The 19217-nt window shown below is 48.2% G+C and overlaps 1 protein-coding gene across 1 annotated transcript in view; it reads left to right on the top strand.

Annotated features, from left to right (window-relative positions):
• Window positions 1-18820, top strand: part of ECEL1 (endothelin converting enzyme like 1) — a 54842-nt gene extending 36022 nt beyond the window's left edge. Inside the window, exons 9-17 of the mRNA XM_081190181.1 lie at window positions 93-196; window positions 1452-1510; window positions 1963-2014; window positions 2995-3062; window positions 4294-4418; window positions 12140-12205; window positions 13432-13527; window positions 14481-14557; window positions 16966-18820. Coding sequence (XP_081046307.1) covers window positions 93-196; window positions 1452-1510; window positions 1963-2014; window positions 2995-3062; window positions 4294-4418; window positions 12140-12205; window positions 13432-13527; window positions 14481-14557; window positions 16966-17065 — 747 coding nt within the window. The 3' untranslated portion in view covers window positions 17066-18820. The remainder of the gene's footprint in view (window positions 1-92; window positions 197-1451; window positions 1511-1962; window positions 2015-2994; window positions 3063-4293; window positions 4419-12139; window positions 12206-13431; window positions 13528-14480; window positions 14558-16965) is intronic.
• Window positions 18821-19217: the final 397 nt, after the last annotated feature.

Below are 19217 nucleotides of genomic sequence, written 5' to 3'. Positions count from 1 at the left end.
GGGTCTTGAACCTGGGACCTTTTGGCATGTATCGCTGAGCTACAACCCTCCCCCAAATCCTTGAGCCTAATTTCACTTGTCTCCTTCCACAGTTTGAGGTCCACGAGAAAACCTACTTCAAGAACATCCTCAACAGCATCAAATTCAGCATTAAGCTGTCAGTGAAGAAGATCCGGCAGGAAGTGGACAAGTCGGCGTAGGTATCCCTCCTTTTGGCAGGAAGCGCGCGGCTCAGGCCGGCTTGCGGAGAGCCTGCACCCTGAGTTATCCCAAGCGGGGAGAGCCTAGAAATATTGCACATAAATTCTCACGAAAGCTACTGTGGAGGTCTGAATTTGGTGGTACTTCCAGCATTGGTCCTGATTTGTTTGCAGGGAGGTTAGACATTTGCTACTGACTGAGCTACTGATTGCTTGTGGGGAGGTCAGACACTGTTGCATCAAGCATCATCCCACACTTTCTGTGTATTTTCCTATCTCTGTCTTTCCGGCTTTTCTTTCTTTTTTGAAGTGTGTTTGCTCCACAGGAGCGTCAGATCCATCTCAATTGTGCAATCGGAATTTCTTGGTACGTGATGATGGAATCCCTCTTGGAAACAGGGACAGCCTGGGAGTCACACACACCCCAGTCTCCCCCTACCTGCTTCCTCTTTCTTCCCTTTCTTTGTCTGTTCATTTCCCCAGGCTTGAGCAACCTCTAGTGGCTGGCAGCAACAGCACAGGGACGTTGCCTCCTTTGACCCAAACCCGCTGTTGAAAAGTATGTTTGAACCAGCCAGTGTTCTTCACGCAACATACAAGCAGGTGTTGAGTTCATCCAAGATTGATGGCTTGCTCTGAGAACAGGGTTTCCCAGACTTGGGTCTCCAGCTGTTTTTGGACTACAACTCCCATCACCCCTTGCAATCAGGACCAGTGGTCAGGGATGATGGGAGTTGTAGTCCAAAAACAGCTGGAGACCCATGTTTGGGAAACACTGCTCTGAGAACGAAGGAAGTGATTTTGTGAGGACTGGTTCATGAATTTCCATGCGGGCAGAAGCCTCCGAATTCCTGTAGCTGTTTCCGACAGCTGCTACAGGAACCCTTGGAGCACCTGCTTCCTGCTCCCTTAGCACAGGGTTGGGGAACCTGTTGTTGGATTACAACCTCCACCATTCCCAAGCACTGGTCATGCTGGTGGGGACTGATGGGAACTGGAGTCCAACAATATCTGGAGGCTGACAAGTCTCCCATCCCTTAGCAGCCCCAGCACTGATACTTCCTGCCCCTTCCTTGACTCACCTCTAGTAATAGAAAAGAAATTCAGTGTGTTCTCTGCCTTCTGGAGGACATAAGAGACCCCATCTCATTCCTGTGCGGACAGATGTTGTCTTCTGCATCTAACAGTTATTGGCCTCACCTTGTGCTGCAAGCAGACCTCTCTTGATCAAGGTGTGCTTTCTCGTTGCAGGTGGCTGCTGCCCCCCCAGGCGCTGAACGCTTACTACCTTCCCAACAAGAACCAAATGGGTATGGACACATCTGCATTTCTGGATCTCTCGTGGGACTGGATAGCTCATGGGAAAGGGAAGTCGCACAGTGGCGTTCATCCCCCCTCCTTCCTTCGCCTGTTGCAGGCGCGAGAGTCTGGAATTTGCATTGCCACAGCCTTGCTATGCACTGAGAAGCACCGTTCCCCTGAAATGCCACCCAAGCAGGCTCCATAGTTAGACTGCTATAGACTGAATCTCAAAATCTCAGCATAGCAGCCAACAAATCTTGCTCTCCACTGGGGTTAGGAATCCTACTTTTATTTGGCAAGGCCGCTCCATACCTACATGACCTATGCAATCACCATCAACGCAGAGCTTTTCCCCTCGCAAGATATTTGCCGTCTGCCGTTCTGCAGGGCAGCTTCTCGAAGGCTCCATATTTGCTGAACATTTCTGTTCCCTTACCATCTTTGTCTCATTTCTCTTCAGTGTTCCCAGCTGGAATTCTTCAGCCCACGCTGTATGACCCAGAGTTTCCACAGTAAGTGCTTTTTCCGCACACTGGGAGCGCACCATGGGCTTCTGGGAGGGAAATGGGCGCTTTGTGTGTGGTTCTGCTGGTGGCGATTCAGGCTAGAGCAGCACTCTTGAACCCTGTGTCTCTAGACTCCGTTGGACTACAACTCCCATCATCCCCTGCCAGCTTAGGCAGTGGCCAGGGATGATGGGACTTGTAGTCCTACAAACGTCTAGGCAGCCCATGGCTGAAAAATCGTGGGCTGGCGGGTTTCAGTCCAACCCTTCTGTTCTCTTAGGCCAAGTTTTGTGGGGATGATGGCCCGTCCCTGGAAAGGAATCCCTTCCTTCATAGGAACGCTGGGGCTCTGCTTATTTCACCACACATTTCTGGGAGGGTGAATGAACTGTAAAAATGTGCTCTTCGAAAAATGTGCTGGAAAGTGGCCACGTTTGTTCTGAAGAGAAAGTACCCCCAACGTTCAGCCCGGACACTGAGATCCAGCGCCGAGGGCCTTCTGGCGGTTCCCTCCCTGCGAGAAGCCAAGTTACAGGGAACCAGGCAGAGGGCCTTCTCGGTGGTGGCGCCCACCCTGTGGAACGCCCTCCCACCAGATGTCAAAGAGAAAAACAACTACCAGACTTTTGGAAGACATCTGAAGGCAGCCCTGCTTAGGGAAGCTTTTAATGTTTAACAGAGCACTGTATTTTTATGTTTTGTTGGAAGCTGCCCAGAGTCACTGGGGAAACCCAGCCAGATGGGCGGGCTATAAAAAAAAATATTATTATTATTATTATTATTATTATTATTATTATTATTATTAGCCTGGGGCAGATTCAGAAGACAGTGCAGACCTGGATCATGCCCCTCTAGCCCCTCGCGGATTTCCAGCCTAAAATTCCCCATCTGTTGGCGGAATCTGGGCTCCCACCTGTTCCCCAACCCTCCAACCCCCTGTTTCACTGCCACCCCATAGCCCCCGACGTTTTATCTCCCACCTACAGGTCCCTGAATTACGGCGGGATTGGAACGATTATTGGACATGAGCTGACACACGGTTACGATGACTGGGGTGAGCTCCCCCTTCCCCAAACCTATTTCGGGGCCTGATAATCATCTCCCCGAACCTTCCCAAAACCTAATAACCAGGCCAGCCTGATACATTTTGCTGCTTGAGGCAGAAACGTTCAGCTTCCAATTCAATTCAGTTTATGGAAGCCAAGCAGACGGGCGGCTTAATATTACTTCAGTATTGCTGATGGGCCTCCTAGAGATTTTTTAAAGCATTAAATGGTTTCATAAATGATTTTTAATAAATGGTGGGTTGGCACCATCCTCTCACACCTGAGGGAAGCAGGTTAGCTTACAACAGGGTTTTCCAAACTTGGGTCTACAACTACAACTCCCATCATCCCTGGCCACTAGTCCTGCTAGCTAGGGATGATGGGAGTTGTAGTCCAAAAACAGCTGGAGACCCAAGTTTGGGAAACCCTGGCTTAGAAGGATCATGGTGGGAAACCCACAGGTTTGTCCTTGAAACACCTCCCCAATGCTGCCTGCCCCCCACCCCCAATAATCAGCCACCTGAGGCGGTTGCTTCACTTTGCCTCATAGTAGGGCCGGTCCTGGCCTGGTTTGAAGGGAGGCCTCACAGCTGCTCCCACAGAGACTGCAAATGTCTACCAGAGGCCATCCGTTTTCATTCTTTCATCTGCACAATGGGGCACAGAACAGGCATGCACCCCCAAAACACAAAACCCTTTCCCTCACTCATAAATATGAGCCCTGTATGAACTAGCTGTTGATCCTTGCCTCCTCATTTTTTCAACTTAAGTTTGAATACATCCATCATGGACCCCTGGACCCAACAACATCTTATATTCTTAATATTGAAAAATATGTTTATGTCCCATGGCTAGGTCTGTTCTAAGCCTTATCTTAGCTCCCCCTCCCTTTGCAAACACCCGGCTGATCAATGAATTATTTCCATAAACACTTGAGCGTTCTTGATGCTTGTTCTCACGTTACACTGAACCCAGGTACAAGCTCTCTCTACACACGTGCAAGGGTTTTCTTTGAAAGAATGAACACTTTGTGGATGCACGCAGCTCGGCTCTTGTGTGCACAGGTACACAAAGCGTATACACTTGTTGAACGTTGCGTGTGGATAACCCGCAGGAGTGCTTATAACATGTGAACACTCCTGCAGTCAAGCCGCAATAGAACTGCAGCCTCTCCCCCCTATAGCAGCAAAATCTCTGAGGTCACCCTTGTGACTGACCCTTATCTGTCCCGCTTTGCAGGAGGCCAATACGATCGCCATGGCAACCTGATGCACTGGTGGACCGACTCATCCTACAGCAAGTTTCTTAAGAAGGCAGAATGCATCGTTAACTTGTACGACAACTTCACGGTCTACAACCAGAGGGTGAGCTGGGGTGTGCCATGCAAAGGGGGAGAGCTCCTTTGCAAAGAGTCTGCCGTAGAACCCGAAACCAGTGTTTGCAAATATGTGGGAAATGCCCAAATTTTCAGCTCCACTGTCCATGTTTTTAAAAGATGAAATTTTGGGACCTCGCATCTGCATTTGCCCTTTGACTGTGACATTTCCCCACAATATCCAAATATCGGCTTGTTATTTAAGGCAGGCATCAAATCTGAAACACACACCCCACTCCAGAAGCTGCCAAAATTCTGAATGGCGTTGTACATCATCACTCAAAACCAGTTCGATATTCAATACTATCACAGCATGGTTATCAAATAATGTTATCAGTAGGTGGATATAAAATATTCTGAAAATGAACAACAGATATTGGGCATGCATTCACATAACTAGAGAATATTTGATGGGACCCACTTAATTTGATGGGACCCACTTAAAAATTGTATTTTTAATACAATCAATTAAATTAATGATAATGAAAATTTGCAGAGGAGAATTCGAGGAACAAATTTATTACAGCTCTGATCGCTGTAACCAGGCGTGTCCTCTTGGGAGAGTCAAAAGTCTGGAGTGCACTGGAGAGCCTGTAATGATTACAATATCAGACTAGAACCCGGGAGACCTGAGTTCAAATCCCCACTTAGCCATGGAGCTAAACTGGATGACCTTGGGCCCGTCACGACCTCTCCGTCTGGCCTACCTCACAGGGTCGTTGTGAGGATAAGATGGAGGGGGGGAGACAGGTGCGTATGCCAGTCACCCTCAGCACCTTGGAGAAAAGGCGGGGTGACAACGGAATAGATGAATAGGGACTGTGCCCTTAGTACCTGTTAGGATATTTCCGTTCCACCTTAAAAGGGAGCAGGCTTTTGTAAGTAACAGAGTCTGCGCATGTCCTAGTCACAGGATGTTTATGTCTGCTGTTGTTTCCTTTCGGTTTTTCAGTCGGCTCAGAGACGCTGACAGAATGGACGTGTTTTCTTTTGTTCTGTTCATGTTCTAATAAAGTCTGTAAATTATGCTCTTCTGCTCTTCTGTGATGCAAGCTTTCGGCTGTGTTTCTGCTGATAAAGAGGGTGCACCAGCCTAGGAATGCGGCTAGGAATTTCTAAGGCTTCGTGTCCCTAACTGTTGGATCTGCGTGACTACGGGAGGCCGATGGACGTCCAGAACTCCGGCTTGGGGGCTCAGATGGACGTTATCTCCCTGGCAGTTTCCCAACAACAAGGTTATGGGCCCAGATTCACAGCACCTACAGGAGAGTAAAGCTGCAACAGACTGCGTTTGAGGTATGAAGTGGGGAAAGCGAAAGGAAGGGACGTTTTCCTGTTTTACCTCGGCAAGGAGTCTTTGAACTCCGGCAAGGCTTAATTGGCCTGGGAGCTGAGCCAAAGACTTCGTGATTAATAGCTGCCAAGATAAGGAGTCTTTGAAGGCATAGGGCTCACGGCTCAAGTAAAAAGCTGAGATGGATCTCTTACAGACCTCAGAAACTGCTCAGTGTCCTAAGTTGGATGGGCAGAATTATGAAACCTGGGCAAAATGGTGTGAATCTTTGCTGCGTCAGTTTGGGGTGTGGCATGTTGTTTCTGAAGCCCCCCCAGTTCCTCTGACAGAGAGATGGAAATCGCATGATTCGAAAGCGATAGACATAATAGTCCTATCCGTATCTCTTGAGGAAATTAAGACGCTGGCTGGCAACACCACTGCACGTGGGATGTGGACTGCTTTAAAAAAAGCTCATTTGCCAGTAATCCCAGCCCAGAGTTCGACTGCATCGGAGGTCCTAGCTGTTTCCCAGAATGCGATTGAGTGCAGGGATGCTGAGGGCACCGGTTGCAAGCTGCAGGGGGAGCTGACCGTCACGTCATCCCAGGCAGCATTCCAGCCTCCAGGGGGAGCCAAGGAGTCGGCAGCTGAGAGCTCTGTTTCTCATGGGAACCAAGGCCATCGCCTTTGCAGAGGCCGGAAAGGCAAAGGTAAACAGAGCCACAGGCAGACACCTGCAGATGGCCAGGAGCAGAGGGAGGGTGAAGAGCCCGCGTCAGAGAAAAATAAAGCGTTGTTTGCTGGCACAGCTTCACCAAAGGCTAAAGGCACGTCTGCTGACCAGAAGCAGGGGGGCAAGCTGCAAAAGCCCACGCCAGTGGAAAGCAAGGTTTTGCTTGCTGGCACAGCTTCACCAAAGGCTAAAGGCACGTCTGGTGGCCAGGAGCAGCAGGGGGGCAAGCTGCAAAACAAGGGTTTGCTTGCTGTAAGGACTGCTCCAACAGCCAAAGGCAGATTTATTGTGGATTCAGGTGCCACCCGCCACGTTTCCAAGGACAGGCATCTCTTTATCTCCTTCAAGCCTCAGGAAGGTGAGATCCACCTGGCTGATGGAAGGACGTTGAAAATTGCAGGAGAAGGGACTGTGAAACTTGCAAGTCTGCACACTACCATCAGTAATGTACTTTATGTTCCAGGAGCGGCGAGCAACTTGTTGAGTGTCCCACAGCTTACTGGACGTGGTTTTCAGATTTCCTTCAAGAGGAGTGTCTGTGTCATCAGTAAAGGCAAAGAGGACTATTTGCATGCGAAGTTTATGGATGGTTTGTTCCATATAACTTTTGATGACACTGTTGTTGTATCTAATGCTGATTCTTGTTGTGTTGCACAAACTAACAAAGTTCTTCATGCAGGTTGCATTCATGATGCGCATCGACGATTTGGTCACCTCTCTTGGAAGGCACTGGCCAAGATGCCAGAGGTGGTTGAAGGTTTGAACATCAAACCCTGTAAATTTCACATGAAATGTGTATCTTGTGCAGAGAACAAGGTGAAGGTTGCTCCAAAAGGCAAGGAGTCTAGCAGGCAGGCTTCCAAGCCCTACCAGCTAGTGCATGCGGACCTGGTTGGGCCACTTGCGCCCTCTATAGGAGGAGCAAGGTACTTCATGATTCTGATTGATTCTTTTTCCAGGTACATTCATGTGTATTTGCTCGAACAGAAATCGCAAGCGTTTCCAAAGTTTAAGGCATTCTGTGCTTGGTTGGAAAATGTGCACGGTAAACGTATTTCTTGTTTTTTTACTGATCGGGGCGGGGAGTTCACTTCTCAGCAGTTTGAAGCTTTCCTGACTGAGAAGGGAATCCAGCATGACATGTCAACGCCCAGATCGCCATGGATGAATGGTCTTGCGGAGAGAGCAAATCAAACATTGCTGCAAGGAATCAAAACCTTGTTGCATGATGCCAATCTCCCTGATAAGTTTTGGGGGGAGGCTCTGGGGAATTTGGTTTATACCGTTAATCGCAGATTGTCATCACCCATTGGTTGTACCCCCTATGAGAAGATGTTTGGCAAGAAACCCAACACCAAACACATGAGAATCTTTGGTTCGGACATGTGGGTACGCACACAACAAACCAACAAGCTTGGGAAGCGTGGGGCACATGGTTTGTTCATGGGGTACGAAAAAGGTGCATACAGGGTATGGATGACTGACTCTAAGTCCATTAAATTCACAAGGAGTGTTGAGTACAATCCTAAGTGGGGGGAAAATGTGGGAATTTTCCAGAGTTACCCAGAGGAGGATGAAGGTGATGTCAAGCAAGCAGCTAAAGCTGAGGAAGCTGCTGAAGATGATGAGGATGAGGATGATGATGATGATCAGAGTTCGGATTCCAGTTCAGTGGGCGGCGCTGCTGCTGATGTCAGTGAGAGTGATGACACAGCAGACTACCAGAGCGCACAGGCCTCAGTCAGACCATCTGATGCGTCTGACAATGAACTGGAAGAACCACTGTTCACCATTGGTCACTTTCCTCCTAAGAAAGAGGAGATGAGTCCAGAAGACTTGCGTCTAGTATGCAGATCTGAAAGGGCGACCAAGGGCAGACCTCCAAAGAGGTATGCTGATGAGTTTGCTAAGACAGCAACTGCTGTTCTTAGTAGCTCAGAGAAGGTATGGGAACCTTCAAGCTTCAAAGAGGTTCAGGAGTTGACCTCTAAAGATGCTGAGCCTTGGCTAAATGCCATGAAGGCTGAAGTTGATTCCTTGAACAGGAACCAAACTTGGGAATTGGTACCGGTAGTCCCAGGAATGAGACTGGTTGGCAGCAAATGGGTCTTCAAGGCCAAGACAGACCAGAATGGCAAGGTAGTCAGACACAAAGCCAGATTGGTTGCCAGAGGTTTTTCACAGGTACCAGGACAGGATTACCACGAGACCTACTCTCCCACAGTCAAATATGAGAGCATTCGGCTGATGCTCAAGATTGCTGCGGAGGAGAAACTGCATGTTTCCCACCATGACATTAATACAGCTTTTTTGTACGGGATTTTGGGGGAGGAGCTGTACATGCTTCCACCTGATGGGATGCAGATACAAAAGGGAATGGTCTGTAAACTGCGGAAATCCTTATATGGTCTCAAGCAGAGTGCCAGGTGTTGGAACACAAAACTCACTGAGACATTGCTTTCTCTAGGTTTTCACCAGGGCAAAGCTGATCCATGTGTGTTTGTCAAGGAGGAGGGGCAAAACAAACTGTATTGTTTATGTTTTGTTGATGATCTTCTGATGTTTTGGAAGAATCAGGCTTTTTATCAAAGCACCCTAGCTCAGCTGAAGGAGCACTTTGACATGAAGGATCTTGGTGAGGTATCCAACTATCTTTCTCTGCAGGTGGAGAGGGACCAAGCAGGTAATTTTCTGGTACACCAAACACAGAAAATTGCTGATGTGTTAACCAGGTTGAATTTGGTTGATGCAAACCCAGCAGACACACCGATGGTGACAGGTTACCAGGTAGACAGTACTGCTGAAGCGTTTTCTGACACAACGCTGTACAGATGCATTCTAGGCAAGATGAATTTCATTGCCAGATGTTCAAGACCTGACATAGCTGTAAGCTGTAATCTGCTTAGCAGACATGCCAACAATCCTACGGTTCAGGATTGGAAAGCTCTGAAGCGCATAGCCCGCTATTTGAAAGGGACTATGCACTACAGGCTGAGGTTCACCAGTCAGAAGACTGGAGGTCTTGAAATCTTTGCAGATGCTAGTTTTGGAAGTGACACCACGGATGGTACAAGCACTTCTGGAGTGTGCTACATGTACAACCACTGCCTGTTTGACTGGTTGTGCAAGAAGCAGACAACAGTGAGCCTAAGTTCCTGTGAAGCAGAACTCAATGCTCTGTCATTTTCACTCATGGATTGTGAATGGTTGATGCAACTGTTTAAGGACATCAGGGTGTCTGTGAAATGTCCTATACAAGTGTATCAAGACAATAGATCTTGTTTGGCTTTGCTGAACTCCGAGAGTTGCAAGCAGAGAACCAAGTACTTGCAGATTAAGCTACATCGTGCAAGAGAGTGTATTCAGAAAGGACTGATTCAGGTGTCCTACATGGCAGGAAATGAAATTCCTGCTGATCTGTTGTCTAAGGTTGTTAACAAAGAACAACTTAAGGTTTATGTACAAAGGTTGCAATTGGGTGAACCACAGGTACAACAGGTTACACGGAAAGGGGGAGGATGTTAGGATATTTCCGTTCCACCTTAAAAGGGAGCAGGCTTTTGTAAGTAACAGAGTCTGCGCATGTCCTAGTCACAGGATGTTTATGTCTGCTGTTGTTTCCTTTCGGTTTTTCAGTCGGCTCAGAGACGCTGACAGAATGGACGTGTTTTCTTTTGTTCTGTTCATGTTCTAATAAAGTCTGTAAATTATGCTCTTCTGCTCTTCTGTGATGCAAGCTTTCGGCTGTGTTTCTGCTGATAAAGAGGGTGCACCAGCCTAGGAATGCGGCTAGGAATTTCTAAGGCTTCGTGTCCCTAACTGTTGGATCTGCGTGACTACGGGAGGCCGATGGACGTCCAGAACTCCGGCTTGGGGGCTCAGATGGACGTTATCTCCCTGGCAGTTTCCCAACAGTACCTTCCTTCTATTTGCCAGGCTATAGGAGGCAGCCGTGGCAAATTATAAGTCAATGGGCAAGAGGAAGGGTTACGCCACCCCTGAAGGAGGTCAGACCTGTATTTTGGCCTACTATCATATAAGTTAAAGCCATGGTTTTCCCAGTAGTGATGTATGGAAGTGAGAGCTGGACCATAAAGAAGGCTGATCGGCGAAGAATTGAAGCTTTTGAATTCTGGTGCTGGAGGAGACTCTTGAGAGTCCCATGGACTGCAAGAAGATCCAACCTCTCCATTCTGAAGGAAATCAGCCCTGAGCGCTCACTGGAAGGACAGGTCGTGAAGCTGAGGGTCCAATACTTTGGCCACCTCATGAGAAGAGAAGACTCCCTGGAAAAGACCCTGATGTTGGGAAAGATGGAGGGCACAAGGAGAAGGGGACGACAGAGGACGAGATGGTGGGACAGTGTTCTCGAAGCTACAAACATGAGTCTGACCAAACTGCAGGAGGCAGTGGAAGACAGGAGTGCCTGGCGTGCTCTGGTCCAGGGGGTCACGAAGAGTCAGACACGACTAAACGACTAAACAACAACAACATCATATAGACAGGCTTTTGAGTAAGAAGCAAATGCCCAGTTGTTCTGTATGGGACAATGACAATAAAGATTATCGTATCATATTGTACCATGTCAGTGGCAGAACAAAGTTCTACAGTTACCATGGCATTTGGAAGTTGGCATCTTGGTGCCAGCTGTTAATTTCCAAAGTGGCTGCATTTGCTGAACTAGACGTCACATCTGGGTCACCCAGCAATCAGCACTGGATGCCAGCCCTGGAAAGGGGCAATTGAATGTTTGCCCAACGCCCAGCTGTTAAAGGCAGGGGAGCCCCAGGCACTAAAAAGGTGGTAATCCAACTTTGGGGATGTGTGGGAGCACACTCAAGCCCTGCGCAGGGGCACTCAAGCCTTTATATGAACACATAGTGTTGGGTGAAGTGTAAGGAGGGAGGAACAGGGGTTGGGCGAGGCGTTTTCAAAGGGTGAGGCAGGAGAGGTTGACAAGAGTGGCGAGGAGATTCGAGGGCAAAAAAACAGGGATTTTCAACTCTGACAAATAAGAAAGACCAGGAAAGAGAAAGGTTTCTTTGTGTTGATGAGATGAGAGTTTGTTTGTCTCAAATTCGACCAGATATAAACGAGATTACCCAGCAAAGACAAGCTCACACCTCCCCTTGAGTTCATATACAGTGTTACCTCTGGTTGCGAACGGGATCCGTTCTGGAGGCCCGTTCGCAACATGAAAAGAATGCAACCCGCAACAGCGCATCTGCTCACGTGCGGGTTGTGATTCGCCGCTTCTGCGCATGTGTGTGATGTCATTTTGCGCGTCTGCACATGCACGAGCGGCGGAACCCGGAAGTAACCCTTTCCAGTACTTCCAGGTCACCGCGGGACATAACCTGAAAGAACGTAACATGAAGCGGACGTAACATGAGGTATGACTGTACATACTTCAGGTGCATATGTAAGAATTATATTTTGGGAATAGTTTGTGTTCTTATGTTGCTGCATTGTTTTATACTTTCTGGGCGTCTCATGATCCTATTATAAAGCAGTTGCGTTCTGTGCTATCAATTTGTTTCCCAGTGTTTTCCTTATCGATAAAAAATTGGTGCTGCCCAGAGAAACAAGTTTGAGGCCCTCTGTTCTCAATACTGGGGTTTTGTGGGATGGTGGAAAGGAAGCATTTCCAATCCTAACTCAGCTGTCTGTCTGTCTGTCTGTCTGTCTGTCTCTCTTACAGGTGAATGGGAAGCATACCCTTGGAGAGAACATTGCCGATATGGGGGGACTTAAGCTCGCCTACTATGTAAGTCCCCCCCCCCGAGGGAAGAGGAGTTCCCAGTCACATGTGCAAAGTCCACCCAACATGGTGTCTGCCTGACATCTTCCCAAGCTCAGTTTGGCTGACAGACCCGTGCAAGAGTGCTTTTCACACAGTGCCTAGTTAACTGTGGAACTCCCTCCCACAGTAGGCTGTGATGGCCACCAAATTTGAGGGCTTTAAAAGAGAATTAGATGATTCATGGGAGAGCAGTCTATGCACAGCACTCCACCCCACCGCGGTTTCATCTCGCTTTTGATTTGTATCCCGCCTTTCTGCATTGCTGAAGAAACTGCAAAATGCACACAGAGATCGCAAATTTTCTAGCAATCCTAAACAAATAACCCATAGTAAAAAAAAGGACTATAAAACAAAACAACTTCTACCTAATGAAGGAATACTCAATCGTCCATTAGAATGTAAACGTATGCAATAAAATTAACTCTCAAAACTTAGGCAGGTAATTATGAAACAGAATTTCACTCTCAACCATTATGGCAAATCGTTACTAAATTATACTTGATAAGAAATAACAGCAAAGAATCTTAAAAGAGCCAGACGTTTGCAGATACAGATGGCACCGAAGGACCGTGTTTGTATAAGAAACACAATTGTTAAGATTTTTATACCCTGCTTTTTCCCCTGTCAGGGACTCAAGGCATCTTACAGACAACAAATAAGAAGCCTTAAAAACACAGGGGGGAGAAACTAGGACTCAAAAGCTCTGCCCTTTGGGTACTATAATAATAATAATAATAATAATAATAATAATAATAATAATAATAATAATAATAATAATAATAATTTATTTATACCCCAGCCACTCTGGGCTGCTTCCAACAGAATATTAAAAAACAATAGTCTATTAAACATTAAAAGCTTCCCTAAACAGGGCTGCCTTCAGATGTCTTCTAAAAGCCTGGTAGTTGTTGTTCCCTTTGACATCTGGTGGGAGGGCGTTCCACAGGGTGGGTGCCACTACCGAGAAGGCCCTCTGCCTGGTTCCCTGTAACTTGGCTTCTCGCAGTGAGGGAACTGCCAGAAGGCCCTTGGTGCTGGACCTCAGTGTCCGGGCAGAACAATGGGGGTGGAGACAGTCCTCCAGATATACTGGACTGAGGCCGTTTAGCAATTTCACCTTTGGGGAGGGTCCTGCAGGGAGGGTTGGGGAGCAGCCCCCTCATTTTGCTGAGCGAGACTTTCTCTTGCAGGCCTATCAGAAGTGGGTGCGGGAAAACGGTCCTGAGAACCCTCTCCACCCTCTCAAATACACCCACGAACAACTTTTCTTCATCGCTTTTGCCCAGGTAAGGCCTGCGTGCCCGGGGAATGATTCCTTGGGGTTCCTGGATCAGACCCCAAAGGCTTGAGCAAACGCTGCTGCCCTGTCTCATCAGACTGAGGCGTCTCCAAAGCATTCTCAACTCACTAATGCGCCCTTCAGCATCCTGGCTCCCAAGCAGATGTTCTGGACTACAACTCCCATCAGCCCCTGCCAGGAGTCCAAGCCATCTGGCAGAGATCCAGGCTGGTGAAGGAAAGGTTATACTCAGCAGCTTACAGGAGGGGTGGCCCAGATCCTTATCAGGATCAATCTTGTGAGCCAAATTTGACAGGTGTGATGTTTAAAGGAGAGAAGGCTGCATCAAAGAGCACTTTTGCAAAGAGCTTTTGCAAAAGTGCAAAGTGTGCTTTTGCAAAGAGCTTTTGCAAAGAGCTTAAACAGTTTTACTGTTCTAGTTTTCAGCCTCTGGAGACTGAAATGGGAGTGGTGTGTGTGTGTGTGTGTGTGTGTGTGTGTGTGTGTGTGTGTGTAAGCTTTAATGACCTTTAGCTTGAGGTCATTCTGGCAATGTGAAACGGCTGCCATCCAATTCTGCTATTGCCACAGACAGCAGCAAAAAGCTAAGAAGGAAGAGAGGAAGGGAAGAGGGATCAAAAGCAAATGCATATTTTAACAAATGAAGAACAAAATAAATCATTTCCATAGCAAAGGGGCGGGTGGGATCCATGCGTACCTGTTTCTGCCTTTCCTAACATTGGCCAGAGACCCCTGCTGCTGCCACCATTGTGCCACACAAAGGCGTTTCCGGTGGAGGGCTGGAGCGGGCTGCCTGGTCTCTAAGGCAAAGAGGCTTGAGACACTGGCTAAGAGCCCTAGGCCCTCCCAGGCAGCCTCACCTTGGAGCCACAGACTGGACCTTCCCTCCCCAATCTCTGACAGATTCAGTCTCCCACTTCTCGCTTCTTCTTCCTGCAGAACTGGTGCATCAAACGGCGCTCGCAATCCATTTACCTGCAGGTGCTGACCGACAAACACGCCCCTGAACACTACAGGTACCTGGGGGTGTGTGCGTATGCGTGTTTGTGTGCAGGAGGAGGGGACAGGAAGAAGGGCCGGCTAAGGGATGCCGTTTGGGTTTGGCTTGCACTGGCTGACCATAAGCTATGGGACCAGGTTCAAGGTGCTTTCATTACCGTATTTTTCACTCCATAAGTCGCACTTTTTTCCTCCTAAAAAGTAAGGGGAGATGTCTGTGCGTCTTATGGGGCGAATGCACTGGGCAGCAGAGGGATCCCTTGGCTACCACTGCAGTCATGAGCTGAGGGATGCCTCCACAGCCGGAGCCATGGCTCCCGTCCATCACTTGCTGTGAAGCCAGCAGCTATCGCTCTTGCACTGCTGGCTTCAGCGTGAGTGATAGCTGCGCAGCTTGCTCTGCTGGCTTCACAGTGAAGCGGGAGGAGGGACGGACGGGAGCAAGCAAAGCAATAGCCGCTTACATGGCTTCTGTCCTACTTTGCGCAGCTCTCACTTTGCTTGCCCATCCCTCCTCCCTCCTCGCTGTAAAGCAAGCAAAGCACCTGTCCCGGTGTCTCCTCCTCTTTTACAGCGAGGCAGGAGGAGGGATGGGCAAGAAAGTGAGAGCTGCGCAAAGCAGGAGAGAAGCCATGTAAGCAGCTCTCACTTTGCTTGCTTTAAAGCAAGAAAAGCGAGAGCCACTTACATGCTCTGCGCAGAATATTTTCTAAAAACTAGGTGCGTCTTATGGTCAGGTGCGTCTTATGGGGCGAAAAATATGGTAATTTACAAGGTCCTTGACAGCTTGGGTCCAGAATACCCCAGGGACCATCCCATCCCATATATTCCTGCTCGACCTCTGAGGTTTTTGCAGGAATCCCTGCTTGGATGAATGGGTCATATCTACCAGGAGTTCTGTGTTTTGTATTGTGGGCCCAATTTTGTGAAACTCCCTTCTTGTTGAGATCAGGCAAGTCCCCTCTCTGTTGAACGTCCGGCACTTCCTAAAGACTTTCATTTCATTCCAGCAGGCTTTTTTAAATATAAATTTATTTATTTGGGTTTTTCAAATGAAAATTTTACAATAACATAACAATTTACAATATAGAAACAAGATTCCACAGAATCTCCTGGGCTTCCCTCCTCTGTGGCTCCTATTGTTAATCATTTCCTCCTGCATCTTCTATAATAATCCAAATCTTTTGCATCTCCATTATGTCCAAAATTCACCATTAAACTACAGGTGTTATTCCAATCCCACTAACAATTTTAGCTGCTTACAATGGTTTTTAAGATAGATTATAAATTTTCCCCATTCCATATTAAAATTCTGGTCTTCTTGATTTCTGAGTCTTCTGGTCATTTTTGCTATTTCAGCATAGTCCATCAACTTGATCTGCCATTCTAGGGGCTTTTTCTTCTTTCCATCTCCAGCAGACTTTTTAAAAACTGAGTTATGAATTTATAGTTTTGACTCATTTTTATGCCTACTGTATTATGGCTCTTGTACATTGCTGAGATTAAGTAGAGCACAGATTGTTGATACAAAATAAATAAAACATGGACACTCTCGTGTTCCGAGAGCCTTACTTGCCAATGCAGAGTTGACGGTCGCCCTATGTGGTCTCCTTGCTTGACTGCTCAGCAAATTTCCCCTGCCAGGCTGGGGGCATCCCTGGTAGACCAGCCTTTCTTCTAAGACAGGCATCCCCAAACTCGGCCCTCCAGCTGTTTTCGGACTACAATTCCCATCATCCCTGAGCACTGGTCCTGTTAGCTAGGGATGATGGGAGTTGTAGTCTCAAAACAGCTGGAGGGCCAAGTTTGGGGGTGCCTGCTCTAAGAGCAGGCAGGCCAATATCTGAATTTGGGACATGGTGTGTTTGCATGTTGAACGAAGCAGGAGAAACCTTCAGGTCAGCAGCTTCAGCCAGGGAAATGGGTGTGTTTTGGATTCTGATCTGAGAGATGCACTGCTTTGGGGAATGACACACACACAGAGAGGGGTGAAGGCCTATGAGAGATTTCATACCTGAGTCAGATGGAAGCTGGGGAATAAATGGAAGTAAATTAATGATAAATTTAGATTAGATAGGATAGATTAGATGGCCCTTTGGGTCCCTTCCAAATCTTCTATGATTCTATGATTCTAATCCTTTGGAGCTGCCAGGGGCTTAAATCTGAAACAGTTCTCTCTCAGCGGTCAGGGTGCAGCCACCAGATCTTGAGAAGAAGGAGCAAAGAGTGAATCTGAGCATGTGAAAAGTGCTTCCCTCTTTCTACCAAGCCCCTGCAGCCAGCCTCCACGTGAGGAATCAAGGGTTGCAAAACAGGGGAGGCATCTTAGGTGCAGTCCCACGCTTCTCGTTTTATACAACAATCCTTCTCAGGCTTTCGCGGCTGCCGTTGCGTCATTCCTCTCTTCTTTCCCTCTCCCCTGTAGGGTCCTGGGCAGCGTCTCGCAGTTCGAGGAGTTCGGCCGGGTCTTCCACTGCCCCAAGAACTCGCCCATGAACCCGGCTCACAAATGCTCCGTCTGGTGAAAGAGCCGCCCGCTCCAACCCACCCCTGGCGTTTGCCGAAACGCTCGCCGGGCTCAGTCGCCACCACTCTAAACCTCGTTGCCCACTGGCTGGACAGAGAAAAATGAGGAAAACACACACTCACACACACAAAGACAAACACACCCTGTTGCTCAGAGCTGGCCCCGTTCTCAGGGACCAACATGCACACCGACAGACAAGGGCCATTATTTTGGGAGGTAGGGATGGACCGACTCCTGCAGAAATTGGGCACTCTTCTCCCCAAGACCTCACACAGACCTCTGTGCACACCTGTGTCGCTGCTTGTTGGGAGAGGAACAGCCAAACTCTGGCAAGGCCACCCAAGAGAGGACACTACAGCCAAGCCAGATGGAGGTGGCAAACGTGAGGCCTGTTTCTCCAACCAAATCTGGGAAAACAAAACAAAACAAGATGGCGGACGAGGCCAAACCAAGGTGCCTCCTAATTTCCCCTCAAAGCTCCAGATCTCCTCTCAAGCCCAGCTCGTTCCCAAACTCTCCTTGGGTGCTGGAAATATTGATCAGGGCCTTCTCTAAAATGGTCAGTAGGCCTGGCAAGGGGCAGCTGTGGCTCAGGGATACCCACCTGCCCCAGGCTGCCCACCCTGGCATGCCATGCGCCACCTGTCCCCTTCTCCCCTGCGCAAAAGCACACCAGGGAATGCAGACCATGTAGATATTTGGGGAGGGGGAAGGACCAGGGTGATTTCTAGGCAAGCACTCATCCTGATCTGCCTACACAAAAATCGCAGGGAGGTTATACGGCACCCCCGTTCCATCGAGCCTTTATTTTGATCTGTTTGCAGGGAGGTTATACAGGATCGCGTCAAGCAAAATTGCTATCCCATACTTTCCAGCACATTTCTCCTTGCTGCAAAAAAAGGTCAATCTTTTTTTTTAGATGGGGACAGATTCATTGTGGAAGGAGGCCAGCCCAAATGCAACCTGAGTTTGCCGATACGCGATCGGCTCCTGTCTGCAAAACAGTGAGAGTCTGGAGGCAGGCTGGCATGGTCAGCTGTGTGGCCAACCGCACCCCCCCACCCCACCCCAATCTCCCAAACCCTTCACATACACTCCTAGCCAGCAGGTGGCGCTGTCTGGGCTGTAGGGCTAAGTGGCTCTTTGTACAGAAAATGTCGCGCTGTATTTTTCTGCTGCTGATCATGTCGAATTAAAAGGCCAGAGCTGTTTTGTCTGCATGGGCAAAGGGGTGTGATTTATTCGTTGGGCTTCTTGCAACCCTCCCTTTCCCAAGGGCTTGGAGGAGACGCCAACCTGCTATCTATGCTACCTCATCCTTTAATTTAATTTAATGAATCAGCAGAATTGAATTAAAATGTCTTGCTTAGGAACATCAGAAGAGCACGCAGGATCAGGTCTGTACACAGGATCAGCCCAATAGCACTCTCCCCTCCTCTGGTTTCCAGCAACTTGTATGCAAAAAATTGCTCCCTCCAACAGTGGAGACAGAACACAGCCATTGAGGTTAGTGGCCACGGAGAGCCTTATCACTTATGTCACTTCCAGAAGATGCTTGGGCTCAGATTCTCTGGGAGGAAGAATTCCAAGATGGAGGCGCAGCCAATCAGAAACCAAAACAGCCGATCTCTGTGCTCCTGTCAGGCTTCAGGGAATCCGCTTCCTCCCCCCGTGGCCATAAATGAGCAGATCAAACAAAAGAGAGTTCTTAGCAGTTAGTTTCTTTAATAAACACAACAAGGGACAAAAAAAAGCATCTGACTAGAATGGTGGTGCTCCCAATTAAGTTCACTCCCTGATCCGTCCCTATTAAACTACATCACTTCTACATCTTGTAATCTGAGCTTGGAGCCTCTGTGTTTTCTGTTCTGACACTTTCTGAGCTCTCCAGGACTTTGGGGGAAGGGGGTGGATACTATCCAGAGACCGTGAATCTGTTAACTCTCTCTCTTCTAGTGTTTCTTCTGCTAGCTGTTCCCCATCCAGTATTTCCCAGCTTCTGCCTTCTGAACTAAGCCCCTCTGCAAACCACTGTTCCAAATCTATACTGTCCTCCTGCTCCTGGGAAGATTCAGGATCAAGGGGAGAGAAGAAGAAGAAGTAGAGTTTGGATTTGATATCCCACTTTATCACTACCTGAAGGAGTCTCA

This window comes from Podarcis bocagei (assembly GCF_964188305.1).
Source record: "Podarcis bocagei genome assembly, chromosome: 4".
NCBI lineage: Eukaryota > Metazoa > Chordata > Lepidosauria > Squamata > Lacertidae > Podarcis > Podarcis bocagei.
The sequence above is the reverse complement of the archived record's forward strand: the minus strand, read 5'-3'. Positions and strand labels throughout refer to the sequence as shown.